Source organism: Leptinotarsa decemlineata, unplaced genomic scaffold, assembly GCF_025532065.1.
Source record: "Leptinotarsa decemlineata unplaced genomic scaffold, Ldec_3_MD MMD2_tig00026282_RagTag_RagTag, whole genome shotgun sequence".
Classification (NCBI taxonomy): domain Eukaryota; kingdom Metazoa; phylum Arthropoda; class Insecta; order Coleoptera; family Chrysomelidae; genus Leptinotarsa; species Leptinotarsa decemlineata.
Genome location: NW_027412668.1, coordinates 14,754,803 through 14,770,208, shown reverse-complemented (window position 1 = coordinate 14,770,208; position 15,406 = coordinate 14,754,803). Strand labels below are relative to the sequence as shown.

At 31.3% G+C, this 15,406-nt stretch overlaps 2 protein-coding genes across 5 annotated transcripts in view; one reads left to right on the top strand and one right to left on the bottom strand.

The window, feature by feature from the left end:
• dor (vacuolar protein sorting-associated protein 18 dor) overlaps window positions 1–2,707 on the top strand; it is a 22,515-nt gene extending 19,808 nt beyond the window's left edge. For both annotated transcript variants that reach the window (XM_023158562.2, XM_023158560.2), the window contains one exon: window positions 1,901–2,707. In XM_023158562.2, the coding sequence (XP_023014330.1) occupies window positions 1,901–2,145 (245 nt within the window). In that variant the 3' untranslated portion in view covers window positions 2,146–2,707. The remainder of the gene's footprint in view (window positions 1–1,900) is intronic.
• Mkk4 (dual specificity mitogen-activated protein kinase kinase 4) lies at window positions 2,170–15,406 on the bottom strand. 3 transcript variants are annotated; one of them, XM_074179874.1, is made up of 7 exons: window positions 15,299–15,406; window positions 14,376–14,550; window positions 13,994–14,023; window positions 7,742–8,039; window positions 7,010–7,309; window positions 6,620–6,846; window positions 2,170–5,192 (listed from the first exon to the last, which is right to left on the bottom strand). In XM_074179874.1, exons 2-7 carry the CDS (start codon window positions 14,522–14,524, stop codon window positions 5,027–5,029), a joined length of 1,170 nt encoding a protein of 389 aa, XP_074035975.1. In that variant the 5' UTR covers window positions 14,525–14,550; window positions 15,299–15,406; the 3' UTR covers window positions 2,170–5,026. The 3 variants fall into 3 exon arrangements, with proteins under 3 accessions (XP_074035975.1, XP_074035972.1, XP_074035973.1); XM_074179871.1 differs by having other exon boundaries at window positions 15,104–15,358; XM_074179872.1 differs by lacking the exon at window positions 13,994–14,023 and having other exon boundaries at window positions 15,104–15,357.

The following is a 15,406-nucleotide window of genomic DNA, read 5'->3' as shown; positions in this document are numbered from 1 at the left end:
ACAGAAGAAAAATGAAAATTATGCCGGGCCTATATCAAGATATTTAAAATTGAAACATTCAAATTCAAAAATAGATATACATATTCTGCTGAACCCCATATCCCTTCAAAATTGCATGTTACTTATAAATTTTCAACCAATTTGATTGAACTCTTATCAAGCCAATTTAAATCCATCCCCTCATCATTTTCTTTCTGTCGTTTTCTCATTTTATTTTTGGTCCTTTTGTGAACCGATTGTCACAGTTATGGCATGTTTAATTTATTGCAGTATAGTTCATTTCAAAATGTGGCTTCCTGATTTTCTCTGCCTTTGACACGTAATGGTGCATTCAATCATTGTGAAGTGGCAGTCAAAATGAGCTCAAGAAATTTAAATAAGTTCATGTGTAAAGTTGACGTACATCTTGACATACATTTTTTCTAATTAGATTATGATCGACAGATGTTTTTAGTTACGTTTTTTAATCTCAACAGGCTGAAAACAAACAATGCCAAATTAGCAGTTAATATGCTCGAGTGTAATTAAAGGCAAATTGAAATTGATTTATTTTTCGTCATAAGTGTTCAAAATAAAACAAAACATGGTTAGGAGCATATATCAAAAATTGAGTCGAAAATGTATAGATTACTCCATTATCAATGCACGAGCCAGACTTCTCATTATCAACTAGATGATGGTGAAAACTTTTGCATCAACAGTTGATGAACAGATCAACTATATGGACCTCCAACAGGGACTTCCGAAATTTTACATCAAAATGGATGTTCTGTTCGGGCAACGTTCCGCACGCTTCGCCCATTTTACGGTCGCCATAATCGTCCTGACGAGAGGACTATTCGCAATGTGGTGGATAAATCTGAGTCCACTGGTTCAGTAAAATATCGACCAACACAACTTGGCGAATTTTGCGTCGTGACTTGAGCCTGCAACTGACCCAGGAACTGAAAAGGTCAAGGACCACAGACGACGTGTGGGATCTGGAGCAGTTGGCAAGACTACATATAGTTATAGAGGTCCAATTCACTTTTTATAAGGTGGTATTTAAAAATTGGCCAATAGTTTGTTTATTACTTAACTACTGTTTATATACTTCACCTTAGATGTTTGAAGGGTATGATGAAAAAAAAAAGGTGTATTACATGAGCTTAGGATGTTTTATAATTCACGAACATCATCAGATGTTTGAAGTGCATAATGATAGAAAAAGGTGTGTTGTAGAAGAATATGTATGTACTTATTAACTGACTCAAGAAATAGGCATTATAAGTGAAAAAAAACACCAGTATTTCAACACCAATACATGAGGAAGGGCAGCATTATTATTTAATTTTTTGGCTCGTTACCCATATTGATTTTAATAAGAGTATGCTTGCCATCTGTTCCTCTGGCTCCTTGAAGCTCATGATCCGTTGAAGAGCATTGCAGTTCTCATAGTGAAACGATGTCCCAATATATTGAAGTGTTCTAGAGATTTCACCCTGGCTTGCTTCCACAAAATTATTTCTTGTAAATTGTAGCAAGGTTTTGCTAAAACAGCTTACGATCTTCTATTCTTCAGCCCCTCTGATCCAATTCCACATTGGGATGTATTCTCATTGAGAATTGAGTTTCCTTCCATTCAAAGACAGACCAGAAAGTACAATCTCCTCTCCAATCAGTGTCACTCAGGACTCTAATTGAACAGAATGTTGTTTTCTGTAGAAAGAGTTTCGTAATCCCTTTGAATTTGTGGTAGTATGTGCAGTTTAAAAACATCAGCTTCTTCACCATCTCCATGGTCCTCTCTGTATACATTATATAGAAACTTTATTTCTTCTTTATAATTATATTATTTATCATGTAAATATCCACGCAAAAATCATAGGTCTGTCCTGTTCTGAACCCAATAATTTTGTAGGTCCTGCCAAGAAAAATAGGTTGTCGGACTTGGAGAGGCAGTTGAAGATTCTGAATAATCAATCAAATGCAGACAGCATAAGTACTGGCTCTACGGGAATGTCTGCCAAGGATTTGGTCAAATCAGAAATTGACAACATTCTAGGCTCTGAATGTGTGTATTGCGGAGAGAATATGATTAGAAACATCGACAAACCCTTCATAGAAGATTACGAACATGAGAATATTATGAGAGAATGGGAATAGTCAACACATATTCAATAAAACAAATTATACTATACATTTTTTTTACTTATACTCAACATAAAATAAATGATACTGTTCATTTTCAAAACAATTGAGTACAAAACTTGAATATTTACAATATCAAGATACAATAGGCAACTTCTCCATTACTCTTTAAACAGTAACAATTTCAAGTCGACATAATTTTTGTAAAATATTCCAGATAAATATACATAAAAATTCATAAAATATAAATAAATCATAAAAACAAAGCACCGATAATAAAATTTTATTGTTAAGAAATCAATGTTTTTGGATTTTTGTTCAATTTTAATTTTGAACTTGATGGGTTCAAGTTTCCTTAATGTACTTCAAATAAATTCACAAGACAAGAATTTCTCTACTGGTATTTTTTAGAAAAAAGATTCAAAAGCATTGATTTTTCCACACGAAGATCACATCACAAATGTACTAAAATTACTGCTAAAAATAAAATTGTTTACAATTACTATGTACAAATGGACTTTTTCCTTGGTGTATAATGTATCAGTAACATTCTTGTATAAATACTTTCAACATATTACATCAGTATTCTAATTATTTATCAAATACCCCTCTATAAAACGTCAACTAACAAAAATTATGCTAGGATTAAGATCAGAGTGGTTGGAAAGTGTACATATCGACATTTTCAGGAAGAGTTACATTGACTTCATATGATATAGGAATAATTTACTCGTCTGTAATTATCAGGACTTTATTTGCAAATCAAAATTGACTTCCTTGATAACTGTTTGTAAAGTGGCACTCTATGTCAAAAATGAAAATTTTAAAAGCATTTGTTGTGCCCAAAGAAATGTTTCGCTACAGTATTTATGCACTTCAAACAAGAAAAGACACATTTTATCCCAAAGGTGACATTTTTCTTCTCAAAATCCCAATAAGAGGCCATCCATAAATTACGTCATACGCTAAAGGTAAGAGAGGTAGTCAACAAAATGTGACGAGGGGGAGGATGAGTCTTAAACTTCATGAAGAAACATGCATAAATTCAAAACGATCTTGGCGACAGTATGCAAACTATAATTTTCATTGTGAAGAAAATATTATCGACTATCAATATTTATAAGATTCACCTTGGTTTGTGTCACTTTTTACCATGTGACCATCAGTATACATTTGATAGAAGCTATTATATAGTGAAACACTTGTATGTACCTTTAAGGACAGGTAGCCAGATTTTATTACTGTTCATTGCCTCTTCTTTTCTATTAAAATTATCCCTGTTTTTGAATTTCTATTGCATCTCTATATACTCTTGGATAGTCATTTTAAGGGATAATTTCGATAAAAAAGAAGAGGCAATGCACATTAATAAAATTTTATGAAGAACACTATATTTAACAAGAATATATTTGAATTCAATACTTTAAAATTGAAAAATGTGTCATGTCACACAGAGTCAGTTGGAAACACTAATATAATAACCTGCAAAATTGACAGAAATGTTCAAAAAACCATACAAGTCTTGTGACATAATTTATGGCTAGTCCTATACATGTGAAAAACGGTTTCAATCACATTTACATGTAGAGTAAAAAAAAATGTGGCAGGACAGAGAGAAGGAATATTAATAAATAAGTTTCAGTTCCATTTTTCGTAAAATGAAAATATATGATAGAACTGACCGATATTTGATCTATTCAAAAAACAAACTCTAATGTGAAATTTCCATTCGCAAGTTAACAAAAGTGTGACACGTGTTTCACTATACGATAGCATCTTTTGGCGTCACAAAACTCAATGCTCAGTATTATGTCGTCTGAAGATGTAATAGTATAGCGTGACACGTTCCGCGGCTTTGTAAATTTTCAAGTGTAAATCTCATATTAAAGTGTATTTTTAGAAAACAACAGAATATTTTTATATGAAGCTTTCTCCAGACAAAACAATGCAAAATTTTTAGAAAACAACCCTATCATATGACTCAATTTGAAATTAGTTTTCAAGAAGTTAAAATGTTGATACCTTTGATGTAGAGGTTCATAACCTGCTGATTTTACTACAACTTCAAAAATCGTTTCCATCCCTTCACCCAAATTCCTTTTCGAAGTTGTCAATATCTGGATGAAAAAATTTAAATTGGATTGTGAAAAGGGTGTCACAAATTATTGGGTTATATATAATATCAATATATCTAATAATCAATGAATCTAAATTCAAAAAGTTTTTGTTGAATGCGAGACGAGACAAATTAGCAAAGACAATAAATAATATAATCTACTTGATTAACATTTCTAACAGGACTTTTTCACTATTTTACATCACCTGAGATGTTGACTAAACAACTATATCTAGTTAATGACGAAAAACTAAAGTTCAATGCAGAAACATCATCAACGTTTTTCTGCTCCTAGTTACATGTTCATCAGTAACATATTATTGTCTTGGGATAAAACACTGAATTACAATCAGTCAATTTTCAAAAATTAATATTTATTTGGACAATTGTAACCATATATGGGAGAAACTTACTTATGTTAAAAATAAAAATATATGTTGAAATGTTTTTCCGTTAGCCAGCTGTAGCCCCCTACGAATGACAACTCTCAAAAGTCAAAACTTGTGCGAGCTAAGGATTGAGAGGTCTTACCTTTTAAAGTGTGATTCCTAACACGGAATCTGTTGGAATTGGAAATGGGGTTTTTATGAATTTACACACACAGATGATGATTTTTTTTAAGAAGAGTTATTCAGGTATATGAATGTGAAATACACATGGAAAAATTTATTTGTTTTAACAATATTGGCAAAACGTTGATGAGGTTTTTCATCAAGTCTATCGTAATTTTCAACAAGGAAATAATCAATAAAAACCTTTAAGTAGTAAAAACTAATAACCTCATTGAAGGTTTGTTGTAAACGCGCTGATTCCATTATTTTCCATTTCATCCATTATTTCTATTACATAAGCTGCTACATCAACTTCTTCCTTTTGGGCTCGTAGGATGAATGGATCCTTGAGGAGCTCTTTATATTTTGGTCTATGATTTTCTTGTTTTATTAAGCTACAAATAATAAGACACCCTTTTAATAAGCTACCTATTAATGTAGCTACCAATAAAATGCAATTTGCAATTTTTGCAATTTTTCAAAATATACTATGCTGTCTGTTTAAATAAAAATGTAAGGCACATTTGTTATACATTTTACTGATTAGATACCCTTCCTGTTGCCTTTCATTCAAATTATTTAATCATATAATGTTTATATGAGACCGCCTCTTACTAAATGGGCTTTTTTCAGAATATTATTCCAGCCAGGCCTTTTTTTTCTATTTTGCCAAATACTAAACTACTTTTAAATGCTTATGTTTGCTAAAACTTATTGCATTGGGACCTGAACAAATTTTTTTTTGAAATTTGTAACATATGATCCATTTAAAAGTAAAAAAACAATTATCAAGAAGCATACTTCCATCAATAAAAACTCATAAAATGACACCGTTTCTCTGATCCATGGTTAACTTATCTCAAACATAAGAAATTTTCATTATAATAATAATAATTATATTTATTCATCCTCAAAGACGTTGACAAACGTATAGGATAGGTCAGTATTAAGCACATAAAAATCACATCAAAAGATAAAATTGTAGATCAGTAGATAAAAATAATACAATAAAAATTTATACAACAAAGTCAGAATTACAAAAATTAAAACAATTGTAGTTATAAAAATTGAATATGTCATGCCAAAGCCGCATGAACCCATTCAGTCGAGATGGTCCGAGAGAAATTCGCCAATACTATAGTAGGCCTTAGAAAGAAGCAATGTTTTAACTGCTTTTTTAAATGCTACAGTGTTCATCTGTTTGAAATGGTCTGGTAACTGATTGAATAATTTTATTCCCATATATTTGGGAGAATGTTCGAATTTTATAGTTTTATGTTTAGGAATGCTATCTCTCTGCATATCGAGTTGGGTAGCTATGATAGAATGAGTTCTTAGTACAGTCTGTTATACATTCGCGGACTGTACTAAGAACTCATTCTATCATAGCTACCCAACTCGATATGCAGAGGAGTTGAGCATTCCTAAACATAAAACTATAAAATACAGTAGTCTTCCTTGTTACCATTAAAAGTTAAACTCATGAAAATATAGTTATGTTAACAAATTCACAATATTTTACTCCATTCTGCTATTTATCACACAATTTCAGATAAAAATTGAGTTATACAACTTTCCCTTTGTTTTTGTTATCTTATCTGAATTCAGTAGATAGTTTATGTTAAGTAACTTTGATAAGATTTGAAATTCTTAAGAATCCCCATAACAGATAAATAATTTAACATGATGAAAAACAAGAAGTTATAAATCTTCATTGAGAATTTTGACATCATAAATATTTTCTTGGTACCCAAAATTTGAAATTTCATCTCAACTTCTATTCAGTTGTGTCCTTATGAAAGAAACTTCGAAACATTCTTACCATGTATTCACAAAAATTACAAATTCGGGAGTAAATGTATTGGCATTATGATTGGTTGAAAGCCTTGGTGCATCTCCATTTACAACTTCATGCAGCTGATCGAAAACACTGGACCATTTTTGGTAAGGAAAATTACCAGTTGCCACCTCCATCAAGGTTATCCCTAGTGACCAAACATCACTCCTTACATCATATCCTTTTGCAGTCTGAGGATCTATTCTTTCAGGCTAAAGACATATGTTTATTTTATGTATATGTGTTTGTAAGCAAACATAAAGAAAGTATAAGTTGTAGAGGTTGAATTTGATTTTCAATAGTAACCGAAATAAAAGAACTGAACACGAATCATAAAACGAAACAGATGGTACAAAATTTGTTAAAGAAACTCACTGCCATATAGGGTCGGCAACCAGCATCTTTTGTTCTAGCAATTGAGTCTACAAGTTGACCTGAAATGCCAAAATCACAGAGTTTGATATTTCCTCCTTTATCTAAGAGTATATTGCTTGGTTTTATATCCCTGTGGATAATTTTAAGTTCTTCCTTGAGATAATTTAAGGCATTAACAGTCGCTAAAGCTATTTTTCCAAGAATAGGCTCAGGAATCCTAGTTTTGAGCCTCTCATAGATGAATTTGTAAAACTTATCCAAACATGTGTCCATCAACTCCATGCAAATCCAACAGTCACCCTGAAAAATATATTTCTAATATATAATATGTTCAATCTAGTAATAATAATGTCTTTCATTTACCAAGGTAAAAAAGAAAGTACACAAAGGAAAATACTACGGGTTTTGTAAAATACAATATACAAAACTTTAAGTATTCATCAAATATATAATGTACAAAAAATTATAGTGCCTACGTAGTAAGAGAGAGAAAAAAATCAAAGGAATAAAAAACGGGTAATTCATAATGCTTATAGAATGACTTGAATTTTTGCATTTTATGCAAGACTTTAGTTGCCCGATAGCTGTTTTTCATATAGCCATCAACCGTTTATATTAATAACAAAATAATGATAATGTAACCCGTGACAAAAAAATGTATTCGCTGAAGAAATATATTTCACAAAGAATTCACCAGTCAACTAGGATAAGAATCAAAGGTTTCATCCTTACCTCCTTGAACAAAGCTCCATAAAACTGTACAATATATTTGTTTTCATTACTTTTCATTATCACATCCAGATCCATCAACAGTTGCTTCTGTTCCTTTTCATCAACCGTCGATCTGATTCTTTTTACAGCTACAACAGTATTTGTTGCTCTGTGAATCATTTTGTTGACAGTACCAAATCCTCCTCTGCCAATTTCTCCCAGATCTTGTAAATCTTCAGACGTGAAATCGTAACTTAACCCTTCTATTTGAAGTTTTCCAACTGATGTCATCGGAGGGCAGGGTTTGAGTTTGTTTTCTCTAGAAAAGAGTTTAGTAAATGAAATAGAAAATTGTTTGTGTTTGAATTTGGTTACTAATGTTTCTTACTGAATGTTGGAAAAATATATGTTGCCCACCAATGAAACGTAACAAAATTCAATTTCTACTGCAGTAAAAAAATTGTAAGGATCAATCTAAAGATTTCTTAAAACACAAACAAGGTTTGATTTAGTTGCCACTCATAAAGCTACTGCTGGAAATAACTTCAGTTTGAAATTTTGCATCATCCTTTTGAATATGGTCAGGGATTCCATATATTAAAATAGTAATGAACTATTGTTATAAAGAAGGATAGCTGACAGTGTGTCAGAAACAATTCATGTGACTTCAGGGGTTCCGCAAGGTTCGCATATTGGACCTATATTATTTCTACTCTTTATTAATGATGTTAAATCAGTGTTTAAACACTGTAATATCTCTCTGTATGCGGACGACCTTAACTTTTTCAAAACAATGCAATCTACCAATGATATTGAATGTATTCAGAATGACCTAGATAGCTTTTGTACCTACTGTGATACTAATTGTCTAAAAGTTAACATTAAGAAATGTAATGTGTTGAGATTTTATAGAATAAGACAGCCTGTCATTGGAAACTACTCCATTAATGATGTAACTCTTCAAACTGTCAAAAGCTTATGCGATTTGGGAATTACTTTCGATAAAGATCTAAGCTTTATTGATCATGTCAATAATATCTGTAATAAAGCATTCAGAATGCTCGGATTCATCAAAAGGAATACCCGCCGTATTACAGAATATGATGCTATAAAGTCATTATACTTTTCACTGGTTCGGAGTATTTTGGAATATAATAGTGTTATTTGGTGTCCTCTTTATGCTTGTCATAAAGAGAGACTTAAAAAAGTGCAAAATCGCTTCTCTAAATATATAATTTGGAAACTTGGCCTACCCTACTTTGGATTTACCTCGCAAATGAGGTTGTCTGTATTAGATTTATTATCACTTGAGGACAGACGTAAACTTGCAATGGTTCTATTCCTTCATAAAATAATAAACTTCCACTACAATTGTTCAGCTATTTTAGGTGACCTTTGCCTTTCTGTTAACCCAAGATCCTTAAGAAGCAATCACATTTTTTCATTTGGGTTGCGATTCCACAAGACTAGCTATGGCTCGATGGCAATAAGTTGTAGGCTTCAAAAAAATTTCAATACATACTTTTCAGAACTTGATCTGTTTCATTTGTCATATTTAAAATTCAAAAAAATGGCAATCAGACGACTTCATCAGGAGATTGTTCATTAAACTTCTGAATAGTCGTTTATTATTATTTTTATTTTTTATTTTTATTTTTTTATTTATTATTTGAACTTAATGTACTACTTGACAAATGAAAATGCATACCTTTATTTATTATGAAGTAATAAATTGACTCGGGTTTGTGTGCACATTGATGTAACATTTGAGATTTTCTTACAATTCTGTAATGTACTTGACATAGTTACGTTTTTGTTTTATAATTTAATTGATCATTAGTGTTGAATGTCTTTAAGATTATTCTTGTCTTTTTAATATTTTTTCTTTTTTAAGTTTCATTTGGTATTTTATTAATAGTTTGTGGTGTATTGGACTAATAAATAAATAGGTTTATTTATTTTTAAGCAATTACATTAGTTTATATTTAGGATTTTACTTGTTGGGTTCATGACTGAACTCTAATGCTTGACTGGTTCCAACGATTGAAACTTTCTTGATGTACCATTTGGGATTTTATAAAAATTCTGTAGTGTACTTGACCGATAAATGAATAAATAAACCTGACAAGTTCAAAATCGCAACTTATCAACGTTTGGATTCTTTTGAGACAAGGTTCTAGATTAAAACAAACACATGGAGAGATATGGAAAAATTGAGATCTGATTAATGAACATGTATGTGACTGTAAATAAATTTAGTAGACCTAATTGAAACACTCAAGAATCATCCGAATCTGCAGAAATATTGAAAATATGGTCAGATTTCTTATCAAAATACTTCTGAAAACTTCATTCGTCACAACAATGTCCAGAGATTCGTCTATGGCGTTCGAGACAGACCGTCATCAAGCTTTGAGCGTTGAGAAGAGGCAAAGGATGTCTCCCTCCCTATCTCAAATATAAAATATGAGTGAAAAATAAGATAAAAGCTGATCTGAAGACAGCCATAAAGAAACTATTTGTCAAATAAAGTTGGATCTAGTACAAAAGAAAGGCTCCTAATATGTATAAGGTTGCAAAGATATATATCTCAGATGGGACTATAGAATGTTTACTTGACACGTTGAGAGATGAAACTAGCTCAAGAGTCTACTTGAACCAGAATGTCGTATTTCAGAGGAACTACATTCAGGCCATGTACAGTAAGGTTCACTGGTTAGTCCAACCCGGTTTAAGATTTTATCCCATTATCATTTCATTGAAGTGATCAAGAATTTCCACAAAATAAACAAGTCATCAATTACACAGAAATATTGATGGAGCATCCCAAAAATCCAAGAATATGTCTTGCACTTGTCAAGACGTCAAAATGTGGCCACGTACGATAGGATGGAGCTTTGAGATCGAGCAGAGGATTTTTTTGAGAACAGCCCCAACAGGGAGTTGTTTGACCTTACTTGCTGTGGTTGAAGTTTTACCCTGACCCGGAGTCAGTGAACTGATGACCCATGCACAAGTTCACAAGTTTCAGATCATTCTACCGAGAAAGTGCATTTCAGACATGCTCAAGAAGGTACATGATAACAATTTTGACTTAAGAGAACCTTAACCTGAGTTCGTGAATGGATGAACTGCTGACAAAAGGAATGATTGAGAAGCATCTTCAAAATTGACAGATCCACAGTGAAACTCCTCAATGATAGGATGAAAATAAGGTTTCACAAAAATGTGATACCAATGCTCAAAGCAATGAAGCTTCATCAACCACAAAGGCAAAAAGTTCAAATTGCAGAGAGTACAGTAGGAACATTATTCAGACTTCAAAAATAAATGACTTGGGCCAAAATAGTCTACATAGATACTGGCTCTCATCCTAGACAAAACCCATCATTTCAGAATAAAAGAGATGTTTATTGTACAGGCGATGGTGTTAGAAGCCTGATATAACCGCAAAATCACAAGGATTTTTTGGAGAATCTGGAAAATACATACAAGATTTCCATCTTAAACACAAATAGGGGAAACACATATTCATGAAAGAAGTGAGATCTGATACACAACTATATATTAGGTGACTAAAAATGTGATGTAAGAAACAGTTCAACGGTTTCAGACTCTACCTTAGTAATTGTATAGTGAAGTATTGAGTATCATGATTAAAATTGTTTTTAATTTTTTTGTCAAAACTTTTTTCCAGGTTTTTAATTTGCAGTATTATGTGTTACTATAACCATGAATGAATTGAAAGGTATTTAATCATTTGTTGAAATTAAATCTGCAATACAAAAAAGGCAAAGAAGTTTATAGTTTACACTAGTTTATGTGTAAATGTGAATAAAATATTTGTCATGCAGAAAAAAATTATTAGCTCCATGGTGGGAGCTCATCCGAGGACTTCATGTAAACAGTTATTTTCACAGTTACAAATTCTTACACTGCATTTACTTTGCATATAATGCATATAATGCAAATTACTGTAAATATAAAAAAACAAGAAGCTTCAATGTTATCAAGTAGTTCTATTCACAAATATTCAACTAGAAAGCGTGAAAAGGTACGTCAACCTTTCTCCAGACTAACGATTGGGCAAAACTGTTATATTTATCAAGGTATAAGGTGTTTTAATCGTTTTAAGGAACTGTTTGGTTCAACTCACGAATTGTCAAATCTAAATTGCTTCAGGAACGCTCTTCACAAATACTTGGAAGGAAATGTATTTTATTCTTTAGATGAATTTTTTATGTAAGTGTATGTGCATTATTATATTATCTTACATTGTTACGATCAGTAATGTACTGTTATTTTAATGTTCTGTGATTGTACAATTGTTCCTTCATTTATGAACAGATGGTACTTCTTTTCAATATATAACTTATTTTATGTTTGTATTTTTGTACCTTTTATTGTTTATTGACTTTTAATATATACTTATTTTGTATTTGTATTGTTGTAGCTTGTAGGTTCTATTATGACTAGTCCAATAAGTTTATGTGATGTGTCTTTTACACATTTGTATGGACTTCGGTGATGAATAAATTTTATTTGATTTGATCATCGTTAAAAATTGTCAAACATTTAAAGCCTGACATTAATATTCATGTGAATTAAATGTAAACAAACTTGAATATATCAGTCCTTCAATAAACTGCGTTATAGTATATTTAAATGTATGACATTTTTTATCATTCTTATGTCATTTACCATATGTACTGAGTAAATATTCTGATACTTGAACAAAGAAAAATTAAACAATTATATTTTGTGAAATGAACAGGATATTGGCAACTTTTTGATGAATGGTGAAAGAAAAAGTAGAATACTTCAAAATCGAATACAGGGGAAACGACTGATTTGTCAGTTTCATTTTTGTTATTTTCCCCCAAAGTCACAAAAACAATGTTCTTATTCTTGAAAATGTTAATATTGACAAGTTAGTCCAAATCTTTTATGATACACAGAAAAATGTATATTTATTAGAATAGACTTATTCCCCAAAAAAATTGTAAAAAATCTAAATATGCACAATGGTTTTCGAAGGATAAAGTTAAATTGATATGCGAGATGAAAATGGAAATTTTATAATAATATTACACAATCATTCTAGAGACTATTAAGTTTTTCAACTTTGAGAAAAAACGTAAAAATTTGCACCAAGCAAGACTATGAGAGGTATGTCAGGTTTTCGGAACACAACCAGAAATCTAATACAAAAGTATCTTTTTCATTTGTTTCCAACAAAACATCTAACCAAATGAAATTTGCTGATTAAAACTTTAATGATTATATATATCTTTGTGTAAACAATTTTCGTAATATTTCGGAAATGTGTTTACAAATTCCACAGGTCTCCTCTACTGGGACCCTCTTATGAAATATTTATTAATTTTGAAAAAATAACAAGACAACAAATTTCAAACCGTTATTAAAATTGAATGCAACTAAAGATAGTGAACCAAACGCATACCCAGCCATATTTATGAAATTTGCTTAAAATTGTTTACTAGAGCCATTATCGATATTACTAAAGTGGCGAATGAAGAGTGATGTTGCTTAATTGAGTCAATAGACCATATTCGATAAGTACTAAGTAGTATTTGGGTTTTAGATTTCATTGTTGGAACCACTGAAGTAATTCTTTTAAATCCACTCTTTCCCATAAGATGGTGCCCTATACTATATTGATAAGAGACAATATTACGTACACTAGATATAGGTATTATTTGAACAAACACTAAAATATTTTATTAAACACTTTGAAATTTAAAGTTTTTCAATTACAATTACAGTAATTATAACTTCTGCATGTACAACTATTTTACGTGAACATGGTACGATAAAAAAACAGAAATAACTGTGTTCCATGAATAGTATGAACAATGACAGAGGTCCAATATACAAGAGGCTAGTTTTTCTGAATATTACCATGTAGGGGAAAACATAATGACCTATAAATGGTCTCCAGATGGTGGCATGCTAATACCTAATGATTATTAATGACAATTAATTGTATTCTTCACCTAATGATGCCAATTTGTCAAGTCTGGTGTTGTGAACAAAATTTATACACATAACCAGAGGTGCGTTGTGTTCCTAATAAAACAAATTTAGCATTTGTTGATGGTTCAAGTATTTCTCGTAACTACTACTACATTAATACAAATCTACTATAAAAACCGCCAGTTGAAGTTAGTCAGTCAGATCACACTTTTTAAAACTGTTATCAGCTAGTTAAATATAACATGCAAAACAGTCCACAAACACTTCAAATTTTACCTTGATTTAGATCTTTGTGTTGAAGGATTACTGTGAATATCAAACAGAATGTAATGTAGAGCTTTGAACAAAATTTATAAAGACAACAATCTCGAATATGTGCATATATAATTATTTAAAAAAGGACAATAAAGTGAAAACAGTCCCAAATTTGTATCAAAATTATTAGTACATACTATCAGAGTTGTTCTAAATCAAACTTGATTATTATAGCTTTTCCTATACACAGTGCGTATCCTCAAAATTAATTAAATAAGTTACAAGAGTAGGTAACTCACATTAAGCTGTTGTAAATTTTACCCAAGGCCTTAATAATTGCAAAAATTCGAGATTGATAGCCTAGGACGTAATGATTGATTTTAATAAAATAATTTCTGCTTACCGATAAACCAATGGAGGTTCTTTAGATTTTGTGACACTAGGTAAACTCATCTTAGGACGATTGGGGGTAGAAGCTGTTCCAACTTTATCTGCACCTGATAGTGGTCGAAAAGAGAAGGGAGGTGAATTGCATGCTTGTGACAATTCCATTGCTTTGATAATCGGTCTTCGAGCAGCTAAAAAACAAAGGACTCTGAAGTTTTTTTTTTTAATGAAGTAATAAATGTGAACATCAGACAATATTTTAAATATCTACCCCACCAAGTTCCATGTCAGAACAAAACTTGCTTAATGATTTACTTGCATTCATCAGGAGTTTATTGAAATAAAAACTTTTCATCAAAATCAATTTCAACCTACATGATCATAGGTATTCAGGTATCAAGTACAAGGCTTGTATCATCAAGAAAATTCATGAGACATAAGTGCTCATTGCTATTATTCAAAGGGGAGTTCATGAGAGTGAAAAAAACCAGAATCAATGGCCTTAAAAGTGAACCTTGGGTTACCCTAACATCGTGAACATATTTATCTGATTCATCCCCATCTTATTTTACTAAGAATTATCCATTTGTTAGGAATAAAATAATCCACTCGACTTCGTACCTGATACATACATTATGCAATGGATGCTACAATCTCTTGAGCAATACAATGAAAAGCTTTTGTCAGGTTTGAAAATATTTCTGCTACATATTCCGTATTTTATATACAAATAACAACAAATACCTTGATTGGACTGATTGCTTATTTCATCTGCCATTTTGCCGAATTTTTTACAAAAAATGAACTGTAATCGTGTTAAAATGATATTTCAACACTAAATAAATCTTTTACAAATAAACATAACAGCTCTATTTTAGTATCACAAGCAGTTAAAATCAATAAACATTTTTATTTGATGTTGATAATCCAAATAAACACCTTAAATCGCTACAACCAGTGCAACTAACTACACTGCGACTGCGGCTGCGAAACCTGAATCAGGAGTGCCAACGAAGTCAGCATATAAGATAAGTATATTTCAAATAG

What these genes read in the sequence shown, in the direction of transcription:
- Mkk4 (XM_074179871.1), bottom strand. Translation starts at nt 15,137, where the DNA reads ATGGCAGATGAAATAAGCAATCAGTCCAATCAAG. An exon ending in GAACCTCCATTGGTTTATCG is followed by an intron (nt 14,024 to 14,375) that starts GTAAGCAGAAAT and finishes TGATATTCACAG; the next exon opens with TAATCCTTCAACACAAAGAT. An exon ending in GTTGCCGACCCTATATGGCA is followed by an intron (nt 6,847 to 7,009) that starts GTGAGTTTCTTT and finishes ATATGTCTTTAG; the next exon opens with CCTGAAAGAATAGATCCTCA.